The 23,641-nt window shown below is 34.9% G+C and overlaps 4 protein-coding genes across 5 annotated transcripts; 3 read left to right on the plus strand and 1 right to left on the minus strand.

The window, feature by feature from the left end:
* The first annotated feature begins 248 nt into the window (after nucleotides 1-248).
* Nucleotides 249-16,209, plus strand: Jarid2 (Jumonji, AT rich interactive domain 2). Its single transcript, XM_076415694.1, has 11 exons — nucleotides 249-573; nucleotides 629-1,052; nucleotides 3,617-4,600; nucleotides 4,659-7,164; nucleotides 8,729-8,979; nucleotides 9,036-9,234; nucleotides 11,139-11,579; nucleotides 11,637-11,904; nucleotides 11,961-12,194; nucleotides 15,316-15,508; nucleotides 15,573-16,209. The coding sequence occupies exons 1-11, from the start codon at nucleotides 503-505 to the stop codon at nucleotides 15,786-15,788; spliced, it is 5,787 nt and encodes a 1,928-aa protein (XP_076271809.1). The 5' UTR covers nucleotides 249-502; the 3' UTR covers nucleotides 15,789-16,209.
* Nucleotides 16,210-16,280: 71 nt separating this feature from the next.
* On the plus strand, nucleotides 16,281-20,086 carry HPS4 (Hermansky-Pudlak syndrome 4 protein). Of its 2 annotated transcripts, none has more exons than XM_076415704.1 (8): nucleotides 16,281-16,416; nucleotides 16,546-16,780; nucleotides 16,840-17,064; nucleotides 17,120-17,214; nucleotides 17,286-17,511; nucleotides 17,806-18,684; nucleotides 18,742-18,980; nucleotides 19,515-20,086. In XM_076415704.1, exons 1-8 carry the CDS (start codon nucleotides 16,409-16,411, stop codon nucleotides 19,678-19,680), a joined length of 2,073 nt encoding a protein of 690 aa, XP_076271819.1. In that variant the 5' UTR covers nucleotides 16,281-16,408; the 3' UTR covers nucleotides 19,681-20,086. The 2 variants fall into 2 exon arrangements, with proteins under 2 accessions (XP_076271819.1, XP_076271820.1); XM_076415705.1 differs by having other exon boundaries at nucleotides 16,289-16,416; nucleotides 16,497-16,780.
* A 45-nt stretch (nucleotides 20,087-20,131) lies between these two features.
* Nucleotides 20,132-20,841, minus strand: LOC143203532 (large ribosomal subunit protein bL27). The gene is made up of 3 exons (XM_076415724.1): nucleotides 20,682-20,841; nucleotides 20,459-20,625; nucleotides 20,132-20,400 (listed from the first exon to the last, which is right to left on the minus strand). The coding sequence occupies exons 1-3, from the start codon at nucleotides 20,740-20,742 to the stop codon at nucleotides 20,197-20,199; spliced, it is 432 nt and encodes a 143-aa protein (XP_076271839.1). The 5' UTR covers nucleotides 20,743-20,841; the 3' UTR covers nucleotides 20,132-20,196.
* Nucleotides 20,797-23,309, plus strand: Nop60B (dyskerin pseudouridine synthase 1 Nop60B). Its single transcript, XM_076415711.1, has 10 exons — nucleotides 20,797-21,116; nucleotides 21,175-21,308; nucleotides 21,383-21,599; nucleotides 21,661-21,720; nucleotides 21,777-22,049; nucleotides 22,114-22,461; nucleotides 22,518-22,713; nucleotides 22,777-22,837; nucleotides 22,894-23,055; nucleotides 23,107-23,309. Exons 1-10 carry the CDS (start codon nucleotides 21,104-21,106, stop codon nucleotides 23,182-23,184), a joined length of 1,542 nt encoding a protein of 513 aa, XP_076271826.1. The 5' UTR covers nucleotides 20,797-21,103; the 3' UTR covers nucleotides 23,185-23,309.
* Nucleotides 23,310-23,641: the final 332 nt, after the last annotated feature.

Consider the following 23,641-nt stretch of genomic DNA (forward strand, 5'->3'; position numbering starts at 1 on the left):
GTGTTTAATTTCTATCCTATTCCTTGAATAACTAATTAAATATAAAACAATAACAGTTATCATATTTACTTACCATGAACGATATAGACTAATAAAATTAGGTGATAATTTAAAAACGAATAAGACGTAATTACTCAAGCAGATCTAATTTTGTAGTTATTAAACTGATATAATAATATTATGGCGCCATCTAGTTCTACTTTTTTAAATGTTGTTTGCAACTTTGTCTACAAGAGGGCACGGAAAACAAAGCTTCCGGTGTTTTATTGTATCTTGTATATAAATTTTCCCTTTTTTTATTACCCGCAATTATAAGTACCTTTAATAACAATGGGATTCGTAGATATTAGGTAAACATGCTCCTGAAATGGGTTTTACTGCGTCGTTTGTAAAATTTTGTTCCGTTCGGTCGTTTTAAGTTAGGTTAGGATTGATTTGTGTGTTTTGTTTTTGTGCTGTTATCGGTGAAACAATACCGGTATATGCTGTTTTGATTATCTGAATGGCTTCTAAAATGAAACGAAAAAGGAAGGAAAGTTGCCCGTCGCCTATTTTGGACGATAGTCCTAAAAGGTTCGTACTTCTCGCTATACTGTACTCTGTTATAAACATGTTTATTCTCATGTAGAACTAAGGTGCAAGCCCAAAGAAAATTTGCCCAAAATTCCGGTGTACATAGTCCCATAATAACTCCCATCAGGGATATTGAAACTACTGATTTGTTACCACACACAAATGTACTACCAGAGCCTGTTGAATTGCTTCCCATGAAGCGCCCCAATACCGAGGATTTTTTAACATTTCTCTGTTTCCGAGGCACACCAATTTTACCGTCAAACCTACAGTTTTTCAACACAGCCTCTATAGTAACTGATGGTCAAGTACACGAGATCAAAGGTGATTCACCAAAAAATGGCCCGATTGATATTGCAAAATGTGCTGCAGGCTCTTCAGAGAAACCTTTTATCGCATTCGGTGTACGGAAGAGGGCCGATCCGATTGTTATTAGTAAGCAAATGGAGAGAAAAAGAAGACATGCTTTAGCTTTGCAGGTAATTTCAGTTGTTTTTGCGTTCTAATTGTAATATTACTAATGTGTATATGAGTAGTAATATTTAATATTTTATTATATTATGTCTCAAAAGAAAGTTTTAAAGTTTAATATTGATAAACGAAAAGCTGTATATTCGAAAAAAAATATGGATTAAAGCATATTTGGGCATTTAAAAAAATAATACAGAATAATATCATCATCATATATTTTTTTTGGAGCATTTATCCAAGAAAGTTGCTTTATTGGTCTAAATTTTAGACTAGAGATGAATCCTCAGTGATAAGTCTGTAGGGGTTAAATCAGGACTCCATAAAGGTCAATGCATTAACAAATTGATCTCTCTTGGAGGTCTCTCTCTTACATAAGGTTTTTTTAACATTAAACAAGTGAAACATAAATATATACACTTCTTTTTATACTTATTACAAAACCTTTATCCTTTTATTTTAATGCCCTCAAGTTTGTGAGCAATATTTTCGTCTGTATGGCAGCTCTCATTGAACATAACTGCTTTTATAATTTTTTGTTCAAAATTTTCTATCATCCCACGACAAATCAGTAATAATATATGACGTACCATATATGGAATTCCAGAAGAAGAATCGGACTAGATATTACTAGAAGATAAAATTGTTTTGATGGATTTTAGCAATAGGATTTTCTGGTTTAACTTTGCCATATGATCAGTCCAAGATCAGATTACAGAACGAAGTTCATAAATCTTCAAGACATTCAAGGAAACTAAATGGCAAATCTTTCACTTATCATTTCGTTTATTGATTTATCATGTGCCAAGGAACTTCCAGACTGTTATCCCACTATGTTTTTACGACATGTTCTCTCTAATGTACATCTGGTTAACTGCAAATTTAACATCATTTTTTTTTGTATCGAGTTTTTTAGTATTGACCAAATTTTTTTTCTCATAGCCGTTGTAGTTTTCTCTTTTTGCTAGAACATTCATTATTATAAAACTGCCATGTAATTCCTTCAGCATTGTAAAGAGTACATTAAATTCATATTTCTCTAGAAATGTATTTACCATTGTTTGCCATAAACGGTCCCTAATTTAAAATTGAATACACACATGCTCAAAGATTGATTGAAATTGAAATAAAGTTGTTGAATAACCGTTTTCGGAAAACTCTGGTTTGTTATCAAGAAACGCTCCAGAACGCGTGAATTCCAAATAACAGGTCAAAAGTCCCCGGCCTTCCATAGTAAAACACATTTTTTTGGTAAAATTAGTTTTTTTTATTCAACATAATTCCCTTCAAGGGTGATACACTGATTATAGCGAGCCTCCAATTTTTCGATACCATTTTTGTAGTGCGATTTGTCCTTTGCTTCAAAATAGGCCTCATTTTCGGCGATCACCCCTTCATTCGACGAAAATTTCTTCCCAGCGAGCATTCTTTTGATATCTGAGAACAGGAAATAGTTGCTGGAGGCTTGGTTGGTGGATGACTAAGCAATTTGAAGCTGAATTCATGAATTTTTGGATGAGGAAGCAATTCGAAGCTGAATTCATGCATTTTGCCATGGTTTTCACTGACTTGTGACACGGTGCATTGTCTTGATAAAGCAGCACTTTCTTTTTCTTCAAATGCGGTCGTTTTTCAGCGATTTCGCCCTTCAAACGGTCCATTAACGCTATATATTAGTCTCTGTTGATGGTCCTTCCTTTTTCAAGGTAATCAATGAAAATTATTCCATGCCCATGTCAAAATACAGACACCAAAATACTTGACAGCCGACTGTTGCGTTTTCCCACGCTTTGGCGCTGGTTGATCGTGTGCAGTCAATTCGGATGACTGTTGATTGGACTTCGGAGTGAAATGATGGAGCGATGTTTCATGCATTATCACATATCGACTCAAAAACTAGGGTTTATTACGCTTGAACATCTTCAAACACTGCTCCGAATCATCAACTCGTCGTTGTTTTAGGTCAAAAGTAAGCTCGCACGGAGCTTTCTCATACCCAAATATTAATGAATGATATGATTTACACGTTCGGTTGATATCATTAGAGTGTCTGCTATTTCATTCAATTTCAATTTACTGTCATTCAATATCATTTTGTGGATTTTTTAAATGTTTTCGTCGGTAACAACGTCTTTTGGGCATCCACTGCGTTCTTCGGTGCTCATTTCACCACGTCTGAACTTAGCATACCAATCCTTGATGGTTGATTTTCCGGGGGCAGTGTCCGGAAACTCGGCATCAAGCCAAGTTTTTCCTTCAACTGTATTTTTTTCCCTTCAAAAAGCAATATTTTATCAACCCGCGAAATTCCTTTTTATCCATTTTTTCACAATAACAAAAGTTGATTCACTCAAAATGCTATAATTCACAAACTAATGATCCGACAGCTGTCAAATTTATACACGCATGTTTTGAGGGTTAGGCCTAACTAAAAAATACCCACCGTCCCTCCCACATACAGTGCGTTCAAAGAATAAGATAAACAAATAGATAAACTTTCTTTCGTGATACCTTGTAATTCATTTAATATGGTGTTTGTATATCAGTTTGTAAATAAATTCCGTTATTTTAAAAGGCACTAAGAAGAAAATATCAAGAACAAAAGATGGCGAAAATCCGAGCTCTTACCATAAGCAAACTGAGCGAAAAAACGACAAATAAAACCCTGGTCAAGACCAATACCATTCAGAAAACTGAAACGGTCACGAAAAAGACTAACACAATGCAAAAGACCAAAGTCATCGCCACTAAGCACGTTAAAGTAACGACCCAAACGCTGAAGACGTCACTGAAACCTAAGGTCAAACCGAAAATGTGTTTGCGGAGTTTCCGAGGGAAATTTGTGCAAAAAGAGCTACCATTTAGGGCTAAGAAGACCATGATAGTTAGCACGAAAGGGCCGGTGAAGAAGCCGAGCGTGACGTCGAAGAAAATTCCCGAGACTCCCAAGACCAGCAGGGTGTGCAAAGGGGGAGAGAGGATTGTGACGCAATCATTGCGAAACAAAACAAAACCGACAAAACCAATCGTGAAGGTAGAGAGAAATTTAAACAGCAGGGTTACTAGATCAGGCCTTACCGTCATTAGGAGTCCAAAAATTAATAAAGTGATGAATATGAAACAAGTTAAGCGAAGGATGCTCATACCGAGCACATCAACACCAGCGGTGAAGCCTAAACTGCGTTCCACTACTGTAAAGAAAAGCGTGATTTCAAGACGGAAAGCTCAGCAAAGATTGAGAGTAAGTATCGCAAGGAACAAGCCCGATAAAACAACAAAACCAGTTCAAGAACGACCAGAAACACCGAAACCAGCGACTCCTTTGAAGAAAAACGACAAAGAGGCTAACAAAAAGGGAACTGATTCAGTGCGAAAATCGAATAACGAAGAGACAAAACGAAATACTCCGGATCATCCTAAGAGGGTCACAAGGAAGGATACCGAGTCGGTCATAAAACCACCACCTGATAAAAAACCAGTTGAAATGAAGAAGGAAATCACCAAGAACATTGAAACAAAAAAGGAAATAAAAGTTGGAGAGCACAGTATTAAAAAAGAGGTAAGTTTTAACATCACTTTCGTCATTAACTCCATTTATTTAACTTAAATTTTAATAGGTAAAAAGGAACATCAGTGTTAAGAAAGAGCTGAACATCAAAAGCAAGGACCGCGACGTCAAGAAGAACGTGGATTTGAAGAAAACTACTGACTCTGTATTAGAGAAAAGTGACGATGGCAACAGAGTTAAGCGTGATATAAAAACAGTCGAGGTTACAGTGAAGAAAGTTGTGTCGACCAAGAAAACCGAAGACAAACCACCCAAACGCTTGTCCGCCCAAGATAAGAAACAAGAACTGAGGAGAAACAAAATCGCTTCCGAAATAGAATTGGCCAAAAAAAGTCTTAACATCAAAGATAAACCCAAGACGAATAAAGAGAAACCCGCGGAGGACAGTAAACCGATAAAACCGAATGTCCCAGATAAAAACAAAAAGAAAATTCCCGTAAAGGAAGAACAAGCAAAAAAGGATCAACCCACCAAAAAAGAACCACCACCATCAGTAAAAAAAGAAGTTGTTATAAAAAAAGAGCCATCACCAGTCATCAGAGAACCCATTAAACGAAAGGTATTGGGGAAAAAGGAAGATCCCGAGCAGAAATGCTCTAGACCAACCAGGAAAACGAAAGAAGCCGCTGCCATTTACATGGAGATATTAAGCCATAAGTTGGTGAACGACAGTAAGATCGATGATGACAACGTATCCATCGATAGCTTTCCAGAACTTCCGAATGTGAAGAAAACTGAACAGCGCGAAAACGAGCTGAAGGCCCAAGCTAAAAGTACTAAAGATGATGTTATAAAAGAACCGGAAGATGACGGCCTTGATGATAAAGATGATAAAAAACTAGTAAAGATAAAAAAGGAACTTGATGATATTGAAATAAAAACAGAAGTCCCCGAAAACCCAAATAATGCAGAAGTAACAAAAGTGGAAAATTGCACAGTAAAAGAAGACAAAACGAAAGCAGTGTCCAGTTTTGAAAGCGATAATGAGAAAACGAACAAACTGAAGAAAATAGAACCAACAGAACTCTTTCAAGAGATTCCTGCTACCGCCACCACCACTACGGCAATGGAGATTCCAGAAGAGTTAATACCTTCAAAGCGCCAAACCAGAAAAACCGTCCAGTCTCCTAACCAGAGAAGCCAGTCTTCATCTGATGAATCGGCTCTTGCTGACCCAAAACTTGCCGGTAAGAAAAAAACTGGTAGAACGAGGAATCGCGTCAAATCCATCCAGTCCAGTGTTCTAGAAAAAAACGTTGACATTATCCTGGAAGCGGCGAAAATACTGGAAGGGGAAAGAGCGATGGAGGTTGAGAAAAAAACCGAAGACGATAAGGCCAAACTGAGCGATTCCGATGAGTCTACGACGTCGGATATCAACTTAAAGAGCCTCCAGACGAAACAAAGAAACAAGAAATTGTCCAAGACCAAGAGCTCAAAATCGTCGTACAAGTCCGGACAGAGTTTCAGCGAGTCTGACGAGGAGCCGTTGTCCAAGCTGACGTCCAAGAAATCGGAAAAAGGAAGGACCAGGAAAACAGCAGACAAGTTCATCACTGAGGTCCCGGTCAATGAGGCAAAACCCAAGCGCGAGTGCACGAAGAGACCATCAAACTACCTTCCAATGTTATCCAGTAGTGAGGAGGACGAAGAACCGTTCTTTCTTGGTTTTGATACTTCCAAGGAGGAACTGAAGAAGCCTAAAACTTTCGTTCAGTCGTTAGTGCCGTCGCTGGATTTTCTTAGTAAAGATATTGGCAGGAAGGGTAAAGTGAACATGTCCAATGAGCAGATTGAACAATGGTTAAAAGATTCAGCCATGGCAGGCAGCGTGGTAGCGAAAGAAAACGACTCCATGCCCAAGTTCGGAGAACCTCCCGAACTGTCTAAACCTGTCGAATCGGAAATAGAGTTTTCAAAAGTGAAAACGGTGTCTAGTCCGGAAGACAAACCGAAGAATGAGTTAAAATCGCCCCTAGGAGACAGGAAATGGATTTTCAAAAAAGACAAGAAAGATACCACGCCAAATAAGAACGCTTTTTCTCCCGATAACGAATGCAGCGTGTACGCCTTCGGTGAAGAGAACGAGGATGTCATTTGCACTCCATTCCGGCGACCGTCGCGGAGACCTTCCAGTACCGCCACGTCCAAATCTGAAGACGAGATGTCGAAGAACGACGAAGTTTCGAAGCAGAGTCTTTTTCGCAAACCGTCCGAAGCCGAAGATGCTCGTTGTTTTAATATCCCCCAGAATCCAACCAAACCCAGCAAAATATCCAAGAGCGAACCGATGGTACCGCCTTCGACCAGTTACCACGCCAAAAGACCGAGCAAACCGTTATTCGAAAAGATCCCCGAACCTTTCGACGATCATAAATACAAGATACCAAGTTCACCCAGCGCCAGTAGCGGCAGCAGTACCAAGTTGTATAAGAAACCAAATCAAAAACAGAAAGGTAGATTCTCGGACAGTATCGCTCCAGTTTACGTGTCAGATTTTCCAAAGCCCAACGAACCTGCAAAATTTGTCGAAGCTCCAGTTTTTCATCCAACCGGTAAGACATCATTCAGATCAGACTTTAGGGATTGCATGCCGTTCGTAGTTTAATTTTTTTCTATTTTTGTATGTATGTAATAAATATATTGTTTTATTGAACATTATGTCAGTTATTAGTTATTTATACAGAATCTTATTTACTTTTAACTTGTAATTATCGTATAACAAGTCCACTGGTGGTAATAATTTGTTAAATTTTGGAGGAAGTCGTTGAAGCCACTTTTTTGTTGACGGTTTCTTTATGCACCGAATGCTTTATAGAATATTTTGTATTTCCCTGTTTCTTCATCAAACCCATCACTTTTTAGAGTTCTTCCCACGTAGGTGCTTTTATCAAATTTGCCCATTCAAACACTTATAACTCTTTATAGGCCTAACATCACTAGTATTTTTTTCCAAATTGCAGCTGCAAAAGCGGTGTTAATTTCTTCTCATTTTTGCAGTTTGTTTCGGTGAAGATTTTGTATAAAAAATATGAAATTAAACAAATTGAGTATCGAAAAAGAAAGAGGGCTTAATGAAGCTTTTTGATAATGTTTGTACTCTAGAAAGTTCTTTTGAAAGTAAATACAAACCAGATGGGTCAGAATATTCATCAACTGATGATACAGATATTGCTGAAGCGGATGATGCCAGCAGTATCACAGAACATGAGTAAATAACATTGATCAATACGTGAATACTACTCGCAATGGTGAAATGAATGATGAAATATGGCGTCAACATGTTAAAGATAAAGAATGTTGTTTTGATGAAATAAACTGCGAACTTAAAATTAAAATAACAGTTTCTTCTAGATTCCATCTTTAAACCGAGAATCACCTATAACCTCTTCATTAAATGAAAAAGTGGAAATAGCCAAAACATCAGTGGCAGTTAAATTTGACGAATAGTGTGGATGCTTCCTCTGATTTTTGCATTGATTCTTTGAATTTTGTGAGAGTATGCGTAGTCTTATTAAAAAATTCTGCAATCCAGTCACTTTTATCACTAATTTTTATATCCCGCTGATGCAGTAAGGGTGTAATAATAGCCTCAGCTTATTTTTTACCAAATCGTAGTTGATATACGATCGAACTTCCTTTTGCATCTCAAAAAAATTGATAACACCATTTTGACTGATTTCTGAACCTTCCGAAGCTCAAGTACCGAATTAACACCCCATGATTTTATTCAAGATATTGATGGTAGACCTGGTTTTAACGCTGGATTTCGATGTATTATTGTTTCATTCTTGGTGAGTAATGTACACGGAGCATTCTAAAATATATTCAAAGCTTCAACTTGTGTAAAAATATCCTCTGAATATATCTCCAATTGATATTTTGGGCTTCTCGTAAGTATCTCTTAGTTAATCCATGATCTGATGATCAGCGAAAAAATAAAATGACGAAACTAAGCATTCAAACATTCTGTTGGAAAAAAACTATTATAGTTTTGCCACTAGCTGGTTAATGGTAAGTAGATTGAGGACGATTACTAAATGTTTTTTCTCTTTAATAGAACTACATTAAATAAATAAAATAAAACTATATTTAGTAACCTAAATTATTAATTTTTAGAACAAGAATTTCAAGATCCATTGGAGTATATTGAAAGAATCCGACACAAGGCCGAGCAGTTCGGAATTTGCAAAATAGTACCACCGAGCAATTTCAAACCAGAGTGCAAGGTTTCGGATGATATGAGATTTACTGCTTACAACCAATACGTCCATAAGATGCTGCATCGCTGGGGACCTAATTTCAAAGAATTCATGGCCATACGGAAGTATCTGGCCACGCAGAATATAGCTTTGAAAACAGCCCCTTGGGTAAAAGTTGTATCAGTGTTATTTTTGCATTTATTTGATGTCTATCTCCTCTTAAGATCGGTGGTATGGAAATTGACTTGCCAAGATTATATCAGACCGTGCAAAGCCTGGGAGGTCTGAAAGAGGTCATAGAAAAGAAAAAGTGGCCGAAAGTGTCCGACAACATGAAGATTCCCAAATCGGCGCAGGATAGAGTAACTAAACTAGATGATATTTATTGTAAATATCTTTTACCATATGAAACTTTATCACCAGGTAAGTTCTAATACCACCAAATTATTATTTAAATGACATTATGTTTATTATTTGTTAATTCTCGTTTATATTTTCACGTACTTGTTAATTTCTTATATATGATTGAAAAAAAATTAATGAAATTTAGAAGAAAATAACAAAACACTCGTTTTTTATTGGTAATCGAAGAAATAAACAAATTATAGCGAAGGGTGTCTATAGCATACTGTATCTGTTGCTATATTATAATATTGCTGGATCATAATTCATTCAAAAACGTTACTAAAATTAAAATATGAATAAAAATTAGAGGACTATAAGATAGGGTAACTTCAGTAAATATCTCACATAACGGCAAATAATTTGAAATGTAATTTGTTATATAACACTGTTTGATAGGGTATGCTAAATCTGTATATATCAATATTAATAACAAATGAGCCGAAAAGTCCCGGGCCTAACACATAGATGGCACTATTTTTATTGCATTCGCCGCTTTTCAGATAGTACTGACCTTCAGAAGAAAGCTGTTAAAATTTCATGATATTCTACTTAGAAGTTTGTGAGTTATTGTGCTAAGAGTGATACTGCTTTTGTTGTTTCCAAAAAAATGGATAAAAAAAAGTTTTGTGTTTTAATTTTACACTGCTTTTTGATGGAAAAAATATCGTTCAAGCGAACTAATGGCTTGAAGGACTCTGCTCCATCAGAAACAACAATAAAGCGTTTGTTTGCTGACTTCAAACGTGATGATAGAGACACATAACTCATTGGACGTCCAAAAGAGGTGGTAACACCAGAAAACATAAAAAAAATCTGTATAAGCTAACATCATAAAGATATCAAAAGAACGCGTTGGTTTTATATTGCTTGAGCATTTGACTATGAAAAAGTTCTGTTCAAAGTGGGTGCCGCATTTGCTCTCTGTTGACAAAAAACAAGAGCGTGTTGATGATTCTGGCCAGTGTTTGGCCATGTTTAAAAGTAACAAACCAGAATTTTTTCATTGCTATGTGACATGGATGAAACATGGATCTTCACTCTGGAATCAAAACGATCATCATCTGAGTGGACAGCAACTGGCGGCAGGCCTATTTTGAGGCAAAAGATAAATCGTTCTACAAAACTGGTATTGAAATGTTACAGAGGCGCTAGAATGATTATGTGGCTCTTGATAAAAATTACATTGATGAATAAAGCCAATTTTAAACAAAAAAAAAACGGGTTTTCTTTGTTACGCTTGGGATTTTTCAGCCCATATCGTATCATGGCTGCTAGTGGTTTTTAAAAAATATGATGTGTAAGCATATACATTTATTAAGAATATCCAATGATATGGGTACTGACACTGTTACCGAAAATATATGTCTGGAGTATACAAAGTAGATAAATGCTACTAGATGAAAAAAGTTAAGAGAGAACAAAATAATTCAAACATACAAGCTCTGTTTAGAACATATTGGTGGTGCGAAAAAACCAATAGTAAAGGAAATACATCAGTATTATATAAAAATACAAATGTAAGCATATCAATGATGTTACTTCAATATTAAAATAGACCATCAACTCAACATTAACTTTGTTTTGTTTCTTGTATTTCTTATTAATGCTTTTAATACCTCAGAGGCTTTTACTTATATTATTTTAAGTTATTTAACAAAAGTAATAAGTATCTATTGATACAAGTTTGATTTTATTTTGAGATAAGTTTTTCAACTTATTCACTCCACCACTCTAATTGTCCTAAGGTGTTGATAATCGTATTCGTATTGTGATGAATTTTTTTTCAAAGAGAAACAATATGGTTGACTAATTTTACTTTCGAGTAAACTAAATTAAAAATCATTTATCAACATAATAATACCACATATTGTTGACTTTCCTGTACTGTATTAATCAAGCTTCCTTTTTAACTATTGCCGTAGCCGAACGTGAGAAACTCTTTGATGAGGTGGAGACGTACTGGGCGAAACGCGAATCCAGAGATTTTTCATTGAAGACTGAGTTGAAGGAAGACGAGACCTCTGACGGGGAGGATGAATTTTCTGATGACAATGAAGTGGACGAGTGTACGGTTAAAGGCAAGAACATGGCGCTGAACGGCTTCTATAGGATAGCTAGGAACACCATGTCGATGTATTTTAAGGTAACGGAACCCAGCGCCCAAGAAGTGGAGCAGGAGTTTTGGCGATACGTCACCCAAAAACAGAACCACATTTGCGTGCATTCGGCTTCCATCGATTGCGGTAACTGGGGCTATGGGTTCCCTGTATCGAAGAACAGTCCATTTGCAAAACACCCGTGGAATCTGAAGGTTCTCACCAATAACAATGGTTCCGTGTTGAGGTCGTTAGGTCCAGTTATGGGTAAATATATATTAATTTGTGATGAATTAACGGATTTTGTTATTTGATTCTTCATAGGTGTAACAGTACCAACACTTCATGTGGGAATGGTATTCAGTACCTGCTGTTGGTACCGTGATCCGCACGGACTTCCATGGATCGAGTACCTGCACACAGGAGGAAATAAAATCTGGTACGGGATACCGAATTCGGCATGTGAAGTTTTTCATGGAGCCATGCAGAAGTTGGTACCGAATTATTGCCGGGACAAGGAACTTTGGCTCCCTTCTGATACAGCTATGGTACCCCCTGGACTATTAATGGAAAACAACGTATCTTTATGCAGGTTAGTTTTATTATATTTTATTCCGATCTGTATTACGAATAATAAATGCATTTCAGGACTATACAAGAGCCTGGGCAATTTCTGGTTGTGTTTCCCAAAGTATTTACATCCAGTATCAGCACAGGTTACGTCGTATCAGAAAGCGTCTATTTTGCCCCGCTCTATTGGCTGAGAACAGCCAGAAATCTGTTCAATGACTTAAAAACTAGCTGCGAGCCATCCATGTTCTCTTTGGATAAACTACTGATCAGTATCGCAAACGATGCGAGGTCCAGTGTTGATTCACTCAGGTATGATTGAGTAAAAATCTTCTTTGGCGTATATTTTATGTTACTAGTTTATTAATCCGTTAATATGAAGCATAATTAGTTTTAATAGCAATTCATTAAAGTAATCACAGCTGAAAAAAATACCTTTTTGTTAAGGTTCTAAAATATATTTGTTGATAAGACAGATTATGGTTTTTTGGAAGCAATAATTAATCTCATTTGGATCATTTATTCCAACTTGAACAAAAATAAATTACGTTTATAATATATAATGGCTAGAGGTGAACGCAGTAATATCTCCCATTTAAGACATTTTATTTCACAAGCCATCAATAGGACACGTTGTCACTCTTTTTATATGTTATTATTGGTGCTACGATCTAACTGTTGTCCAGCATATAAAATTATCTTAAATTTTTTATTTCATCTGACAATTCGGTTCAAAAATGAATTGATAAATGTTTTCTTTTTCTGTTTAAATTATGTAGTATCCATTTATTTGTGTCGCGTTTCTTTGTTACGACGTAACTATCAAATATTTGCTATTTATGGAGATTTGAACCAACAGAAAAATTTGTTATTTGTTTTCAAATATATAAATACGTAAATGTAATATCCCTAAACTTCAGAATACTTATTCTAAATGCTCGTGATGGCTTTTATCAATATAGGCCATTGTCTTGAAAAATTAATCGAAATTTAGGCTTTTTCGCAAATATTTAAATCTAACTTTGTACAAATATTACATCCAAAACATCGCAAGAAGACTCGGAGCCGCGTTTGCATTTGAATATGGCCTTATTTTAATTGTGGACGAAAATGCTTTATGAATACTCAAGAAAATACCCATGGAGCATCATTTGTTGTAGAGTAATGATTAGTTCCTTGGTCGTACTTTTTCAAGGGCTTCGAAATATGGTCAAAGGTCTAGTGCTAAACCTTTTGAAAAGCCTCGGTCAGATCTAGGTGAATCATAATCTAGCATCCGTTTTTGCTAATCGAGTAGCCTGATGGATCGACGAGTGGTTAGCCCTGAGTGCCAGTTGTTGGTTAGAGATGATCTTGTGTGTCTTTTCAACTTTACACTTTACTTGATTAAACTTTAAACTTAAACTTTTATCTTAAACTTTTAACTTTACAATGATTTCCGCTAGGGAGCTTGACAAAACGAGGTGTCGAAGGAAGGACGAGGATGCTTGATACGGTTTTTAGTTGTTTATTTCTTCGGCCTTTGGTGAGGGGATGTTATTTCTAAGCCTCCGCGTAAAGCCTTTAGAAAGTTCATTATCTAGCCTTGTCACTAACCACAAGGCCACCTTTTCCTGGAACGATTCTTCTGAAAAATCTTATTTGATGTCATTCGTGAGTGACTACCTGCTTTTTTTTTGAAAATATGGAATGTTTGTTCATTGTTTTTTTAAAAGGGACGTTGAATTATGTGAACTTGACGGTAGCTCCTTTGAGTTGGTTAAGGTTGATTTGCGGAAGACTCTTCGAAAACGAATTTGTTGCGATAGTTCTATGAGTAGTCCTATAGGAATGATTGATTCTGTGTTTGTCCCTTGTATGTTGTTACTAGGCGTTGCCAACTAACTTATAATTTGTCTTTACAATAATTTAAATCTAGGTATACATCTAGGAGGACTCATCGGCCCTATCTTAGTGTCCGGTGTAATAATCTTTATTTATTAGTACTGCTGTCTTTCTATTAAATGCATCTCATTATACTATAGTACACAAGATCAAATGGTTTGATTCTTTTGAGTCTGTGTCCTGTTCTGGTGTTATCCAAGAGCTGTATTACTTCGATATTGACATGAGAATGGATAATGCCTGTCCTCATGTCTCCTTACATTCTCTTGATTTTCTGAGTGGCTATCGGTATCTGAAGCTCTCGGTCTCAAAGTCCTCAGGACTTTGTTCTGGAAAACTTGTATTGTCTATACTTTTATTTGTTTTGTTTGTTTTTATTCTTTCATACTTTTCGCGGAACATCCCCAGAATTCAGTTCCATATGTCCATATAGGTTTCAATACTTGCTTATATAATAGCAATTTATTATGTATTGCTAATTGTGATTTTCGTCCAACTAACCAATAATTTTTTATATTTTAACTCCAGTTCTTTCCTTTTCTTCTTTACATGTTCTTTCCAGCGATGTTTTGCATTAAAATGCATTCCAAGATACTTAGGTAAGCGACTGTAAAGAATTGGCACCAATACACCTTCTTGTGGTATATCTGCTTTAGCTTCTTTTATTGTAGGTTTACTCTTGTTTGGCTCTAATATAAGATTTCAATAGCTCAGTGTTGTTTTGCTAACATTTTCCGTAACTTATGAACAAGACCCTCATGCCCTACATTATCGAGGACTTGTGCTACATCTAAGAATATAGCTGAAGGTACATTTTTACCTTCATAAGCTTTTTCAATTACATTTTAATTGGAATGAACCTGGTTAATTGTTGAAAGTTTGTTAATAAAGCCGAACTGGTTGTGCAGCTAGGTAATAAGCTTTATGTATAAATGTCGGTTTCTTCCTTTTCGGAAGCATCAAATGTCAATCTAATCAAATGTTAACAGATTATAAACTTAATTTCTTTGTTTTATATTATGCATATTAAAAATATTACAGAATTTTTCAATTTTGAAGTTAGTGCGACTTTACTCAGTGCGAGGTGAAAATATTGCAAAGATTATTTAGACCAACATTATTTGATTTAACATATAGATTGCCAAACTTGTACTGTAATGGGAGTGAAGAAAAAAAAGAAGTATATATTTTGTTGCTCCTATGATTTGGTGGAGGCATACAGAGCATAAAAAACTAATTCAGTTTCAGAATGTTTCAAAGGAATAGAGGAGAAATCAAAATGTGTGGGATACACTATTATAAAATAACAATATAATGAGTTGACCTATACAAAATTATTAAACAGTTTTATTTTCTTTTTATATTTTTTTTCACCTAAAATTAGTATAATTTGTTCCATCAAGTGAAGAAAAAATATATTTTTTTTATTATTGTGCTATGTAATTAATCTCATAATAAAACAATAAATCTAATAGTGTATTGTATATATGTATATATATATATATATATATATATATATATTCTAATAGCATATTCTGTATCATTTCAGAGTCATTTTACCATTTATGGAAGAGTTGAGCGTCAAAGAAAAGGAACTGAGAGGCAAACTACGAAGTTTTGGCAAACTCGATGAAGAAAGAATATCTCCTGAACAATCAACCGCGAATAAAAAGAAAAAAATGCACAATGTTGAAGGTGATGTTGAGTGTGAGGTTTGCCGTATGAATTTACATGTCTCAATGGTGAGGAAACAATATTATATTAGATGATTAGTAATAATAATAATAAATATTGTAATATTTTTAGGTAATTGACGGCCAAGATGATCTCATTTACTGTTTATCGGACGCCGTTATTGTAGTAACAGAAAACAGTAAGAAAATCGAAAAAATGAAGTTAAAATATTTACTAGACGAAAAAGAATTAGAAGGCATCCCGGCCAAAATAGCTGCGTTGATTGAAACAAAGTTGCAGAAAAAAGTACCCAGCAAGTATGCCGGAATGCCCACTATGTTGAAATAATTAAAAGTTTTAGTGATTTACAAGTGCGCCATAAAATCAATGTCGCTCATCATTTTTAAGACATACACAGATGTTTACCGTGAAAGAGAATAGTTAAATGTATCAGATATTTAAACAAAAAACAAATCAAGCTTTAGCTGTGATTGGTGTTGAATACAATATCTTCCTTAATTATTTATTTACCAATTCTTAATTTGCTAAAATGAACTAGTCCAATGTTGTCTCGTTTAAGCCTTTGTACATAGTATAAGAATTTTCTTATCTCAATTATTTTTGAGAGTATACTTTTTATTTAACTTTATACAAGCTTTGGTGATTTTATACAAATAGTATTTTTGGTAATACTCCTTTTGTATTTATTTACAACTGTCTAATTTTAGCTAACTGTATTTTCTTTTTACCATTAAATGTAATACGGAAATCAAAACAGCGTTTTATTGTGTTATCAATTAATTGTTTCAAAACAAAACAATATTCAAATAGTTTCCTACAAAATCAGCTGTATAGATTTCGAGGTTAGAACGTCTTGACGTTTACTTTCTAAATAAGAAACAAATTATGTAAAAAAAAGAAACTTAACAAGAACTGTTACGATTGCATTGTACGATAAACAGCTTTAAATGGCCAAGTAAGTAAAGTCGGTTTTGTTTTGCACGTATAGTATTAGTTTTGTTAAAACTTTAATAGATAATTTACTATTATTTCTAGTGGAGACATTCCGTCCATATGAATTTAATAACATGACTTAATATTATAGGGAAACTACGATAATTTTTGTATATGACACAGAATTACTCAAGAGAGAAGAGGATGACCCAAATTCAGCAATACTGTACTTTTATCCGACATGGGTTTCTGAACAACAAAAAACGTTGCTTTGCGGCCAACTTATGGGAACATTAAACTGCATAAGGTCGTTGTTTACTCTTCCGAAAATAGTATGCCTCCAAACTGGCAAATTTTGTTTCACCGAAGACCAAAGATACATTTTGGTAACAAGTTATCAGGGTACAGTGATTGATTCTTGATGTTTCTTGTTTGTTATTTCTAGGCTATAGGTAGTGATAAAAATACAAAAGACTGGATTTTAAAACATAAAATGGATTTGATTTCTTCCTTGTTCAAGTTTTTTCATAAGGATTTTTCGAGTTTAGCGCTCCTTTATGACCTCGAAGGACTAAGAGCTAAACTGTACCATATTTTTGATGTTTACATGAAAATACTTTTGTTTGGAAGTAATATATTTACTCAAGTGTTTTTATTCAATGTACAAAAAGTAAGTTGCTTTTATTTTTAAAGAAGGATGTGTTTTAAGACCTGTTCTTTAATAGAACAGTAATCCTGCTGTTACTGATGCTTCCTCTATCCTGGAAGCTTGCAGAGAATTCGGGAATACTTTAGGTGGTGCAATAATGTTTCAGAACAAGTAAGCAGCCATAGTAGAATCACAGTAGCAAGTGCTAATGTTTTGTCAGTATTGTCACAGTGTTTTTGTAGAGTGGTTTCAACACAACTATCCTCAACTACCACAAAACTGCTGGTATTGTCAGACCTGTTCAGAATAAAAACTCCCGCGGACGTTTTTAAAGTCGACTTCGAACTTCCGGAAGGGGTGCAGTTATTCCAGGTTTACATATCAAACAAGGAGTTTTGTGATTTATTGGAGAATTCGTTGCAGACCCATTACATTTTTCAATTTTACCGTAACAAGAATATCAAAAAGGTAACCAAATAATTTTTATATGCTATATAAGGTGTCTTAAAAGATAGTTCATATTTGGTGGATTAAGCCACCTTTATTAATCTATAAAGTGCTTTTTAATATTGACGTTACGGGTTTTAAGCTTTTAAATTATCATTTTCTTTTTAACACTGGTATACTGGTATTGATAACAATAATCTTCGAAATCGCTGCGTTTCAAAAACAATCGTTGTTGCAGTTAACAGTAAGCTAACTGAATATAAACTTTCTTTTGAAACATTTTTTCTGCACTACTCAATAAGATTTTATTTACAGTCGAATATCATGAAAAAGCACGAGACGGACTCTTCCCTGCTGTATACTACAGTGCCGGAGGAAGAAGTTCAGTCCACGACAGACGCCCCCAAAGTAAAACCTAAGAAACCGCGTCCCAAATCGCTCAATCTCCGGAGCATCAGCATCGAATCTACTGATTCTCAATTTAGTTTTAAGACGACTCCCATGACGCCTTTTTGCGGTCAAAACTCCATGGTGGACACGCCAATGACGGAATTTAAAACCTTCATCCGCGATGATTATATAGAGAATAAAACCGAGGCGAAATCGGATATTCAAAAGATCGTCAAGGATGACACCAAGGAGGAATCGCCAAACTCGGGCTCCAGTCTGAATAACTTACTGGATGCTTTAAATAGTATTGATAAATGTCCAATGCAGTATTCTAATCAGAAGAACAAAATCATCTCATCTCCACAGAAAAGTATTAAGTTGAAACGTTCCAAGTCCATACACGATCCAATTTATCCACTATTTAATGACAACGGCATGGCTGTTAGTGGACAGAAGTCCTCTGTTAGAACACCGAAGGCTGAATCTGTTCAAACCATCACTAATAAACAGAAAAAATCACTTACCTTACCGTTGAAAGCCGTTACATCAGAGGACAGCAAACGCAGGTACTCTACAGGAGTACAACTGACGCCTTTAATGAGTAAACTCACCATTCTCGCCATGGAAGATCAGAAATACAACACCAAATTTAATATAAACAGCAGGCGAACTAAAAACGTTAAAGACGATGAAGAGCAAGATCGACATAAATGTGGATTATTTGTGTTCGGTCAAAAAGATCTAGTGCTGACTTTATTGGTTAAAGAGGAGTTTGCTAATGACAAGGAGACATTTTTAAAATTGGTAAATCATATGTAAGTCCTTTTCATATCAATATTCTAATGTTTTCTTTTGCTACAGTATGATTTGTGTAAAAAACGCCTATCTCAGTTGGAAATAAAACTTCTTTCAGTCATAGAATCTCACTGTAAAACACCAATAAACACTTCCGATGCAGAACCTTACAGTTTTCTATGCTTAGATGACCAATGGGACTTGGTGAAACATTGTGGGCCCTGGGATTTGACTGATGAGACAGTTCTGAGCGCGGTTCACGCTGATTTTATGAAAGAAACCGATATCAGTGAGATATTGATCAGGTATTACTATGACAGTGACATTTCGTATTCAATCGTAATGATTAATGTCGGTTTTTTGAAAAATCTCAGTTATATCTGCAGTGCCTTGTTTTCGGTTTTATTGTGTCCGGATATATACTATTCCTTGCACTTCTACAATCGCGAAAACACCATTGCAACTCAAATTAATGGCGGTATTAAGATAATCTATTTTACGCCTGTTTTAATTTACATACTGGCCCTGTTTTTTGAACGATTGGAACTTATTATGGTGTATTTTTTAATTTGTTTGCATTGTGTCGTGTATAATTTAATTTTGATCCCGTTAATATCACTTAGAATTCTAAAATTACCCGAGCCCTATTATACTTCTAAAGTGATCGGGGTACTTTTTGCGGAAGTCTGTTTCGCCGGGATTATTTTTGGTACGAATATAAACCTGTGTCGTCAAATACGCGAGATCAAACAAGAAGCAACCACAGACGTGTTGAAAAAATATGCTTTCACCCGGTTCCAAGTACTGGAGGAGGATGGTCAGTGATCTTGTTGTTCTAGGAGGCCAGAATCAACCATTTACTCGTATCACGGTTTATCCAGTGAGGTGTTTTATCACGAGAACAGCCAGCCGGCACAGGGTCTTCCTTCTTCTGCTGATCCAATGGGGACTATTCAGACAAAGGCGAAACAAAGACTGGAAAGGGACCATTCTATTATCTTATAAGAGACCTTTAGATAAAACCTATACCCAAAGTATATATATGTTTTAGATGATGTATACCAAGATGTTTGCCAAAAAAAGGTAACAATACTATATAGCATTTACGGAAAAAATATTTACATTCCATTAGGTGCCAAAAGAAAAAAAACAGTATTTTATTTTAAATTAATTTACATACTTTCAGCTCAAAATCATACTGTCATTGTTAGTATTTAGTTTAGAATAGAGTATCTGAACGTTGAGAGTGTTTTAAAGATATGCACTATATTGAATTGTTTTTAAAAGATGAGTCATATTCACAATGTTGTTTATGTAATATGCTTCCTTCTAGTTCCTTATATTGTTGCTGAAATTATTTGTTTTTTATAATTTTTTTTATATAGAGTGAAATAAATGATGTTTTTCTTAATATCTTTTTTTCCCTTTAAATTGAATAGAATAAACAAAACATAAATATGACTACACAATATTTTATATAAACTATTTAAAATAATACAAATATCTACAATAAATAACACATTAGACTAGATCTATTAGTTTAAAGTTTTGGTGCTGTTTCTCTGGGATAACATTAAAATACTTCTTGTAAAACTCTACACCCTTACGATGACCATGGCATCTTTGCACCCAAGAGTGGCTCCAGTCAACATCAGCTTTTTCACATGTTACCATCACTTTTCCAGGTATAATAGCAAATAATGTTCCATTACGACCTAGACCTACCTGAAAAATCAAATTACCAACTACAACACCATACAAGCAATATTCCGGTTTCTTTTACATTTCGTCCTGGGTGGAATCGCAAATTTCTTTGGGTAACTAAGATGGTACCGGCTGACACTTGATGGCCGTCTTGAACTTTCCACCCTCTATGTTTAGGTTTATGCTTAGGGTTGGTATTTCGTGTGGAACCGGACTGTTTCTTACTCGCAAATCGTACCGAATTAACTGAAATTTTTTCGAATCTTACTGTAAATATATGTAAGTTCATATACATTACGTACCGAGAACATTTTTTGTGTTGTGTAAAATATTACATGAGACACTTAGGACAGAATTAAACATATTTTCTTAATATGAATTTTTAAATCAAATTTAACCTCACAAAATCTTAAGTGTATTTTTGTGACATCAAAAATTTAGCAGAAAATATTAAGCGTATTTTTGTGACACAAAAAATGTAACTTCTAAATTATTCAAACAAACTAATTTTTGCAAATTATTTAATAATATATAACAGAATTATTAAAGCTAAGCCTATTATTTGGATTATTAGTTATAGTAATTTATTTTTAGTAATTTTGGTACAATAAGGATACACACAAAAATCTTATAAAATATTTTGTTTATCAACATAACCCCACATTTGGCGGCTTGGTTGTGCGCTGTATTTTTAAACACGTGCAGAGTTTAGATTATTGAAAATATGGAAAATCCAGGTAATTATTATTGTTATTCCTTTTTATTGTATAGTAACAAAAAATTGTTTGTGTATAGAACTTAAGGAGAAGAAAAAGAAGAAATCCAAAGCGGATAAATTAGGCGAAATCCAGAAAGAAAGCCACTTTCAGCTGGAGAGCTCTGAAAAAGTCGCAAAACTGGACACTTCTCAATGGCCCTTGTTACTTAAAGTAAGCAGTCATATATAAGAGGTTTTCTGAGTATTATAAGCTATTTCTAATTCATAAATTTTGTGATTTTACAGTATTTTGATAGACTTAATGTCCGAACTAATCATTACACACCAATCGCAGCTGGATCAAGTCCACTTCGAAGAGATCTCTCAGAGTATATAAAGTCAGGTTTTATTAATTTAGACAAACCCAGCAACCCTAGTTCACATGAGGTTGTGGCATGGATCAAAAGAATATTGAGAGTAGAAAAAACAGGTCATTCTGGTACATTAGATCCTAAAACCACAGGTTGGATATATATAAGATATTCTGTGATTATTTAACTAATTTTTCTGTTGATCTATTCCAGGATGTCTTATAGTATGTATAGAGAGAGCTACGAGATTGGTAAAGTCACAGCAAGCAGCAGGTACAAAGGATTAAATAATTTTATTGTTTATTTTTATTTATACGATAATATTTTAGGAAAAGAGTATGTGACTGTTTTCAAATTACATTCCCCAGTTGATGGTGGTGTTAAGAAAGTGAAACAAGGGCTTGAGAAATTAAAGGGAGCTCTGTTCCAGAGACCACCGCTAATATCAGCTGTGAAAAGGCAACTTAGGGTCAGAACAGTGTATGATAGTTTACTTTGTGACTATGATGAGAGTAGGAATTTGGGTGTTTTTTGGGTAAAATGCGAAGCTGGATCTTACATTAGGACCATGTGTGTGCATTTAGGTTTAATATTAGGAGTAGGTAGGTTCAGATTATTGTGATATTTTATATATACAGTTTAATATTTAATTGTTATAATCTCTAGGTGGACAGATGTTGGAACTTAGACGTGTGCGCTCTGGTATACAGGGTGAAATGGATGATACCTCCACATTGCATGATGTGCTTGATGCAAAGTGGCTTTATGACAATCACAAAGATGAAACCTATCTTAGAAGAGTAATAAAACCTTTAGAAGGTTTGTTAGTTAAGCATAAGAGGATTATAATGAAGGACAGTTCAGTGAATGCCGTATGTTATGGTGCCAAAATTTTGCTCCCAGGTATTCTAAGATATGAGGACAATATTGAATTAAATGAGGAAATAGTTATTGTGACAACAAAAGGAGAAGCTGTTGCTTTAGCTATAGCTTTGATGACCACTGGTACCATAGGTATGGATAGATTTTTTTAAGGTTTGACTATTTTGTATTTTTTTCAATCCCTTTAGCTTCTTGTGATCATGGAGTGGTAGCAAAAATTAAAAGAGTTATCATGGAAAGAGACACATATCCCAGGAAGTGGGGTCTTGGTCAGAGAGCAAGCCAGAAGAAGATGCTGATAGCTAAAGGCCAACTGGATAAGTATGGCAGGCCTAACGAGAATACTCCCAAAGAATGGTTAAACAGCTATGTAGATTTAGCAGCGTAAGTACTTATTGATTCAAGTTATAAAAGAAAATTGGCATAAGACCGGTGTTTTATTTTCAGTAAATCAGAAATTAAAGCAGAGGTCACACAAAGCCAGACAGCAGATGATGAAGGCAAGAAAGTGAGTGTTGACCAGTCTTGTTAAAATGTTAAATAACTTTAAACTTGTTCCCACAGCGCAAACATAGTGTTTCTGCTGATGTTACACAGGAGGTGCAAGAAACTGAAGAGAGTCCAGTGAAAGACAAGCACAAGAAGAAGAAACGCAAGAAAGATCAGGCCGAGAGCGAAGAGACCAGCACTAGTCATATAACGGAGGAAAGTACAGCTGAATCTGAGGTAAGAATTTTGGGTGTAATGTAGGACATGTTTCTATTGATTGTTATCTAGGGTTCCAAGAAGGAAAAGAAAAAGAAGAAGAAGAAATCAAAAGATCGAGACCAGGAAGCGGAAGAACAAGCCGAATAGATGTATATCAGATTTTTTTGTAACTCAGTTTTAAGGAATAAGTTTGTCATTTACTATATGGCGAGAATATGAATAAGATAATTTGTTTTATACATTGTTGTATAAATAAAATATATTCTATTATTTGTTCTGACTTTTTTTCCCTAAATTTTACTATATATTCAAAATTATCTTTACTCCTGTATTACGGAGTAAGCTTTGGATTTCAGTTTATCGAGAGCCTCATAGGTGGCGCACCAAAATTGTTTCAAACTTTTGAATTCAAATTTCAATTTACTTATCACTTTAAAGTAGATTATTTTTTTGAGTATTAATCATGTTTAGCGATGTGTTTTTTATCGTGTTTAGAAAAATACTGTTTTTTTGGGGCGAACTAAAAAAAGACACTTCCATCGGCCTTTTCGATTTTCATTTGTTTAAATACCCATATTGTATAGAAGTTATTGTAATAGTGTAC

This window comes from Rhynchophorus ferrugineus, unplaced genomic scaffold (genome assembly GCF_030347505.1).
Source record: "Rhynchophorus ferrugineus isolate W39M unplaced genomic scaffold, kcgeb_rfMv2 rfM10, whole genome shotgun sequence".
NCBI classification, from domain to species: Eukaryota; Metazoa; Arthropoda; class Insecta; order Coleoptera; family Curculionidae; genus Rhynchophorus; species Rhynchophorus ferrugineus.

Excerpts from the sequence above, each read along its gene's own strand:
- Jarid2 (XM_076415694.1), top strand. The coding sequence starts at position 503 with ATGGCTTCTAAAATGAAACGAAAAAGGAAGGAAAGTTGCCCGTCGCCT. Across the intron at positions 574-628 it reads TTGGACGATAGTCCTAAAAG|AACTAAGGTGCAAGCCCAAA; the intron begins GTTCGTACTTCT and ends ATTCTCATGTAG. Across the intron at positions 9,235-11,138 it reads ATATGAAACTTTATCACCAG|CCGAACGTGAGAAACTCTTT; the intron begins GTAAGTTCTAAT and ends CTATTGCCGTAG.
- HPS4 (XM_076415704.1), top strand. Across the intron at positions 17,512-17,805 it reads GTAACAAGAATATCAAAAAG|TCGAATATCATGAAAAAGCA; the intron begins GTAACCAAATAA and ends TTTTATTTACAG. Across the intron at positions 18,685-18,741 it reads AGGAGACATTTTTAAAATTG|TATGATTTGTGTAAAAAACG; the intron begins GTAAATCATATG and ends CTTTTGCTACAG.
- LOC143203532 (XM_076415724.1), bottom strand. The coding sequence starts at position 20,742 with ATGTTTAATTCTGTCCTAAGTGTCTCATGTAATATTTTACACAACACA. Across the intron at positions 20,626-20,681 it reads CAACACAAAAAATGTTCTCG|TTAATTCGGTACGATTTGCG; the intron begins GTACGTAATGTA and ends AAAAAATTTCAG. Across the intron at positions 20,401-20,458 it reads GATTCCACCCAGGACGAAAT|GTAGGTCTAGGTCGTAATGG; the intron begins GTAAAAGAAACC and ends TTGATTTTTCAG.
- Nop60B (XM_076415711.1), top strand. Across the intron at positions 21,600-21,660 it reads ATTAGATCCTAAAACCACAG|GATGTCTTATAGTATGTATA; the intron begins GTTGGATATATA and ends GATCTATTCCAG. Across the intron at positions 22,714-22,776 it reads AGCTATGTAGATTTAGCAGC|TAAATCAGAAATTAAAGCAG; the intron begins GTAAGTACTTAT and ends TTTTATTTTCAG.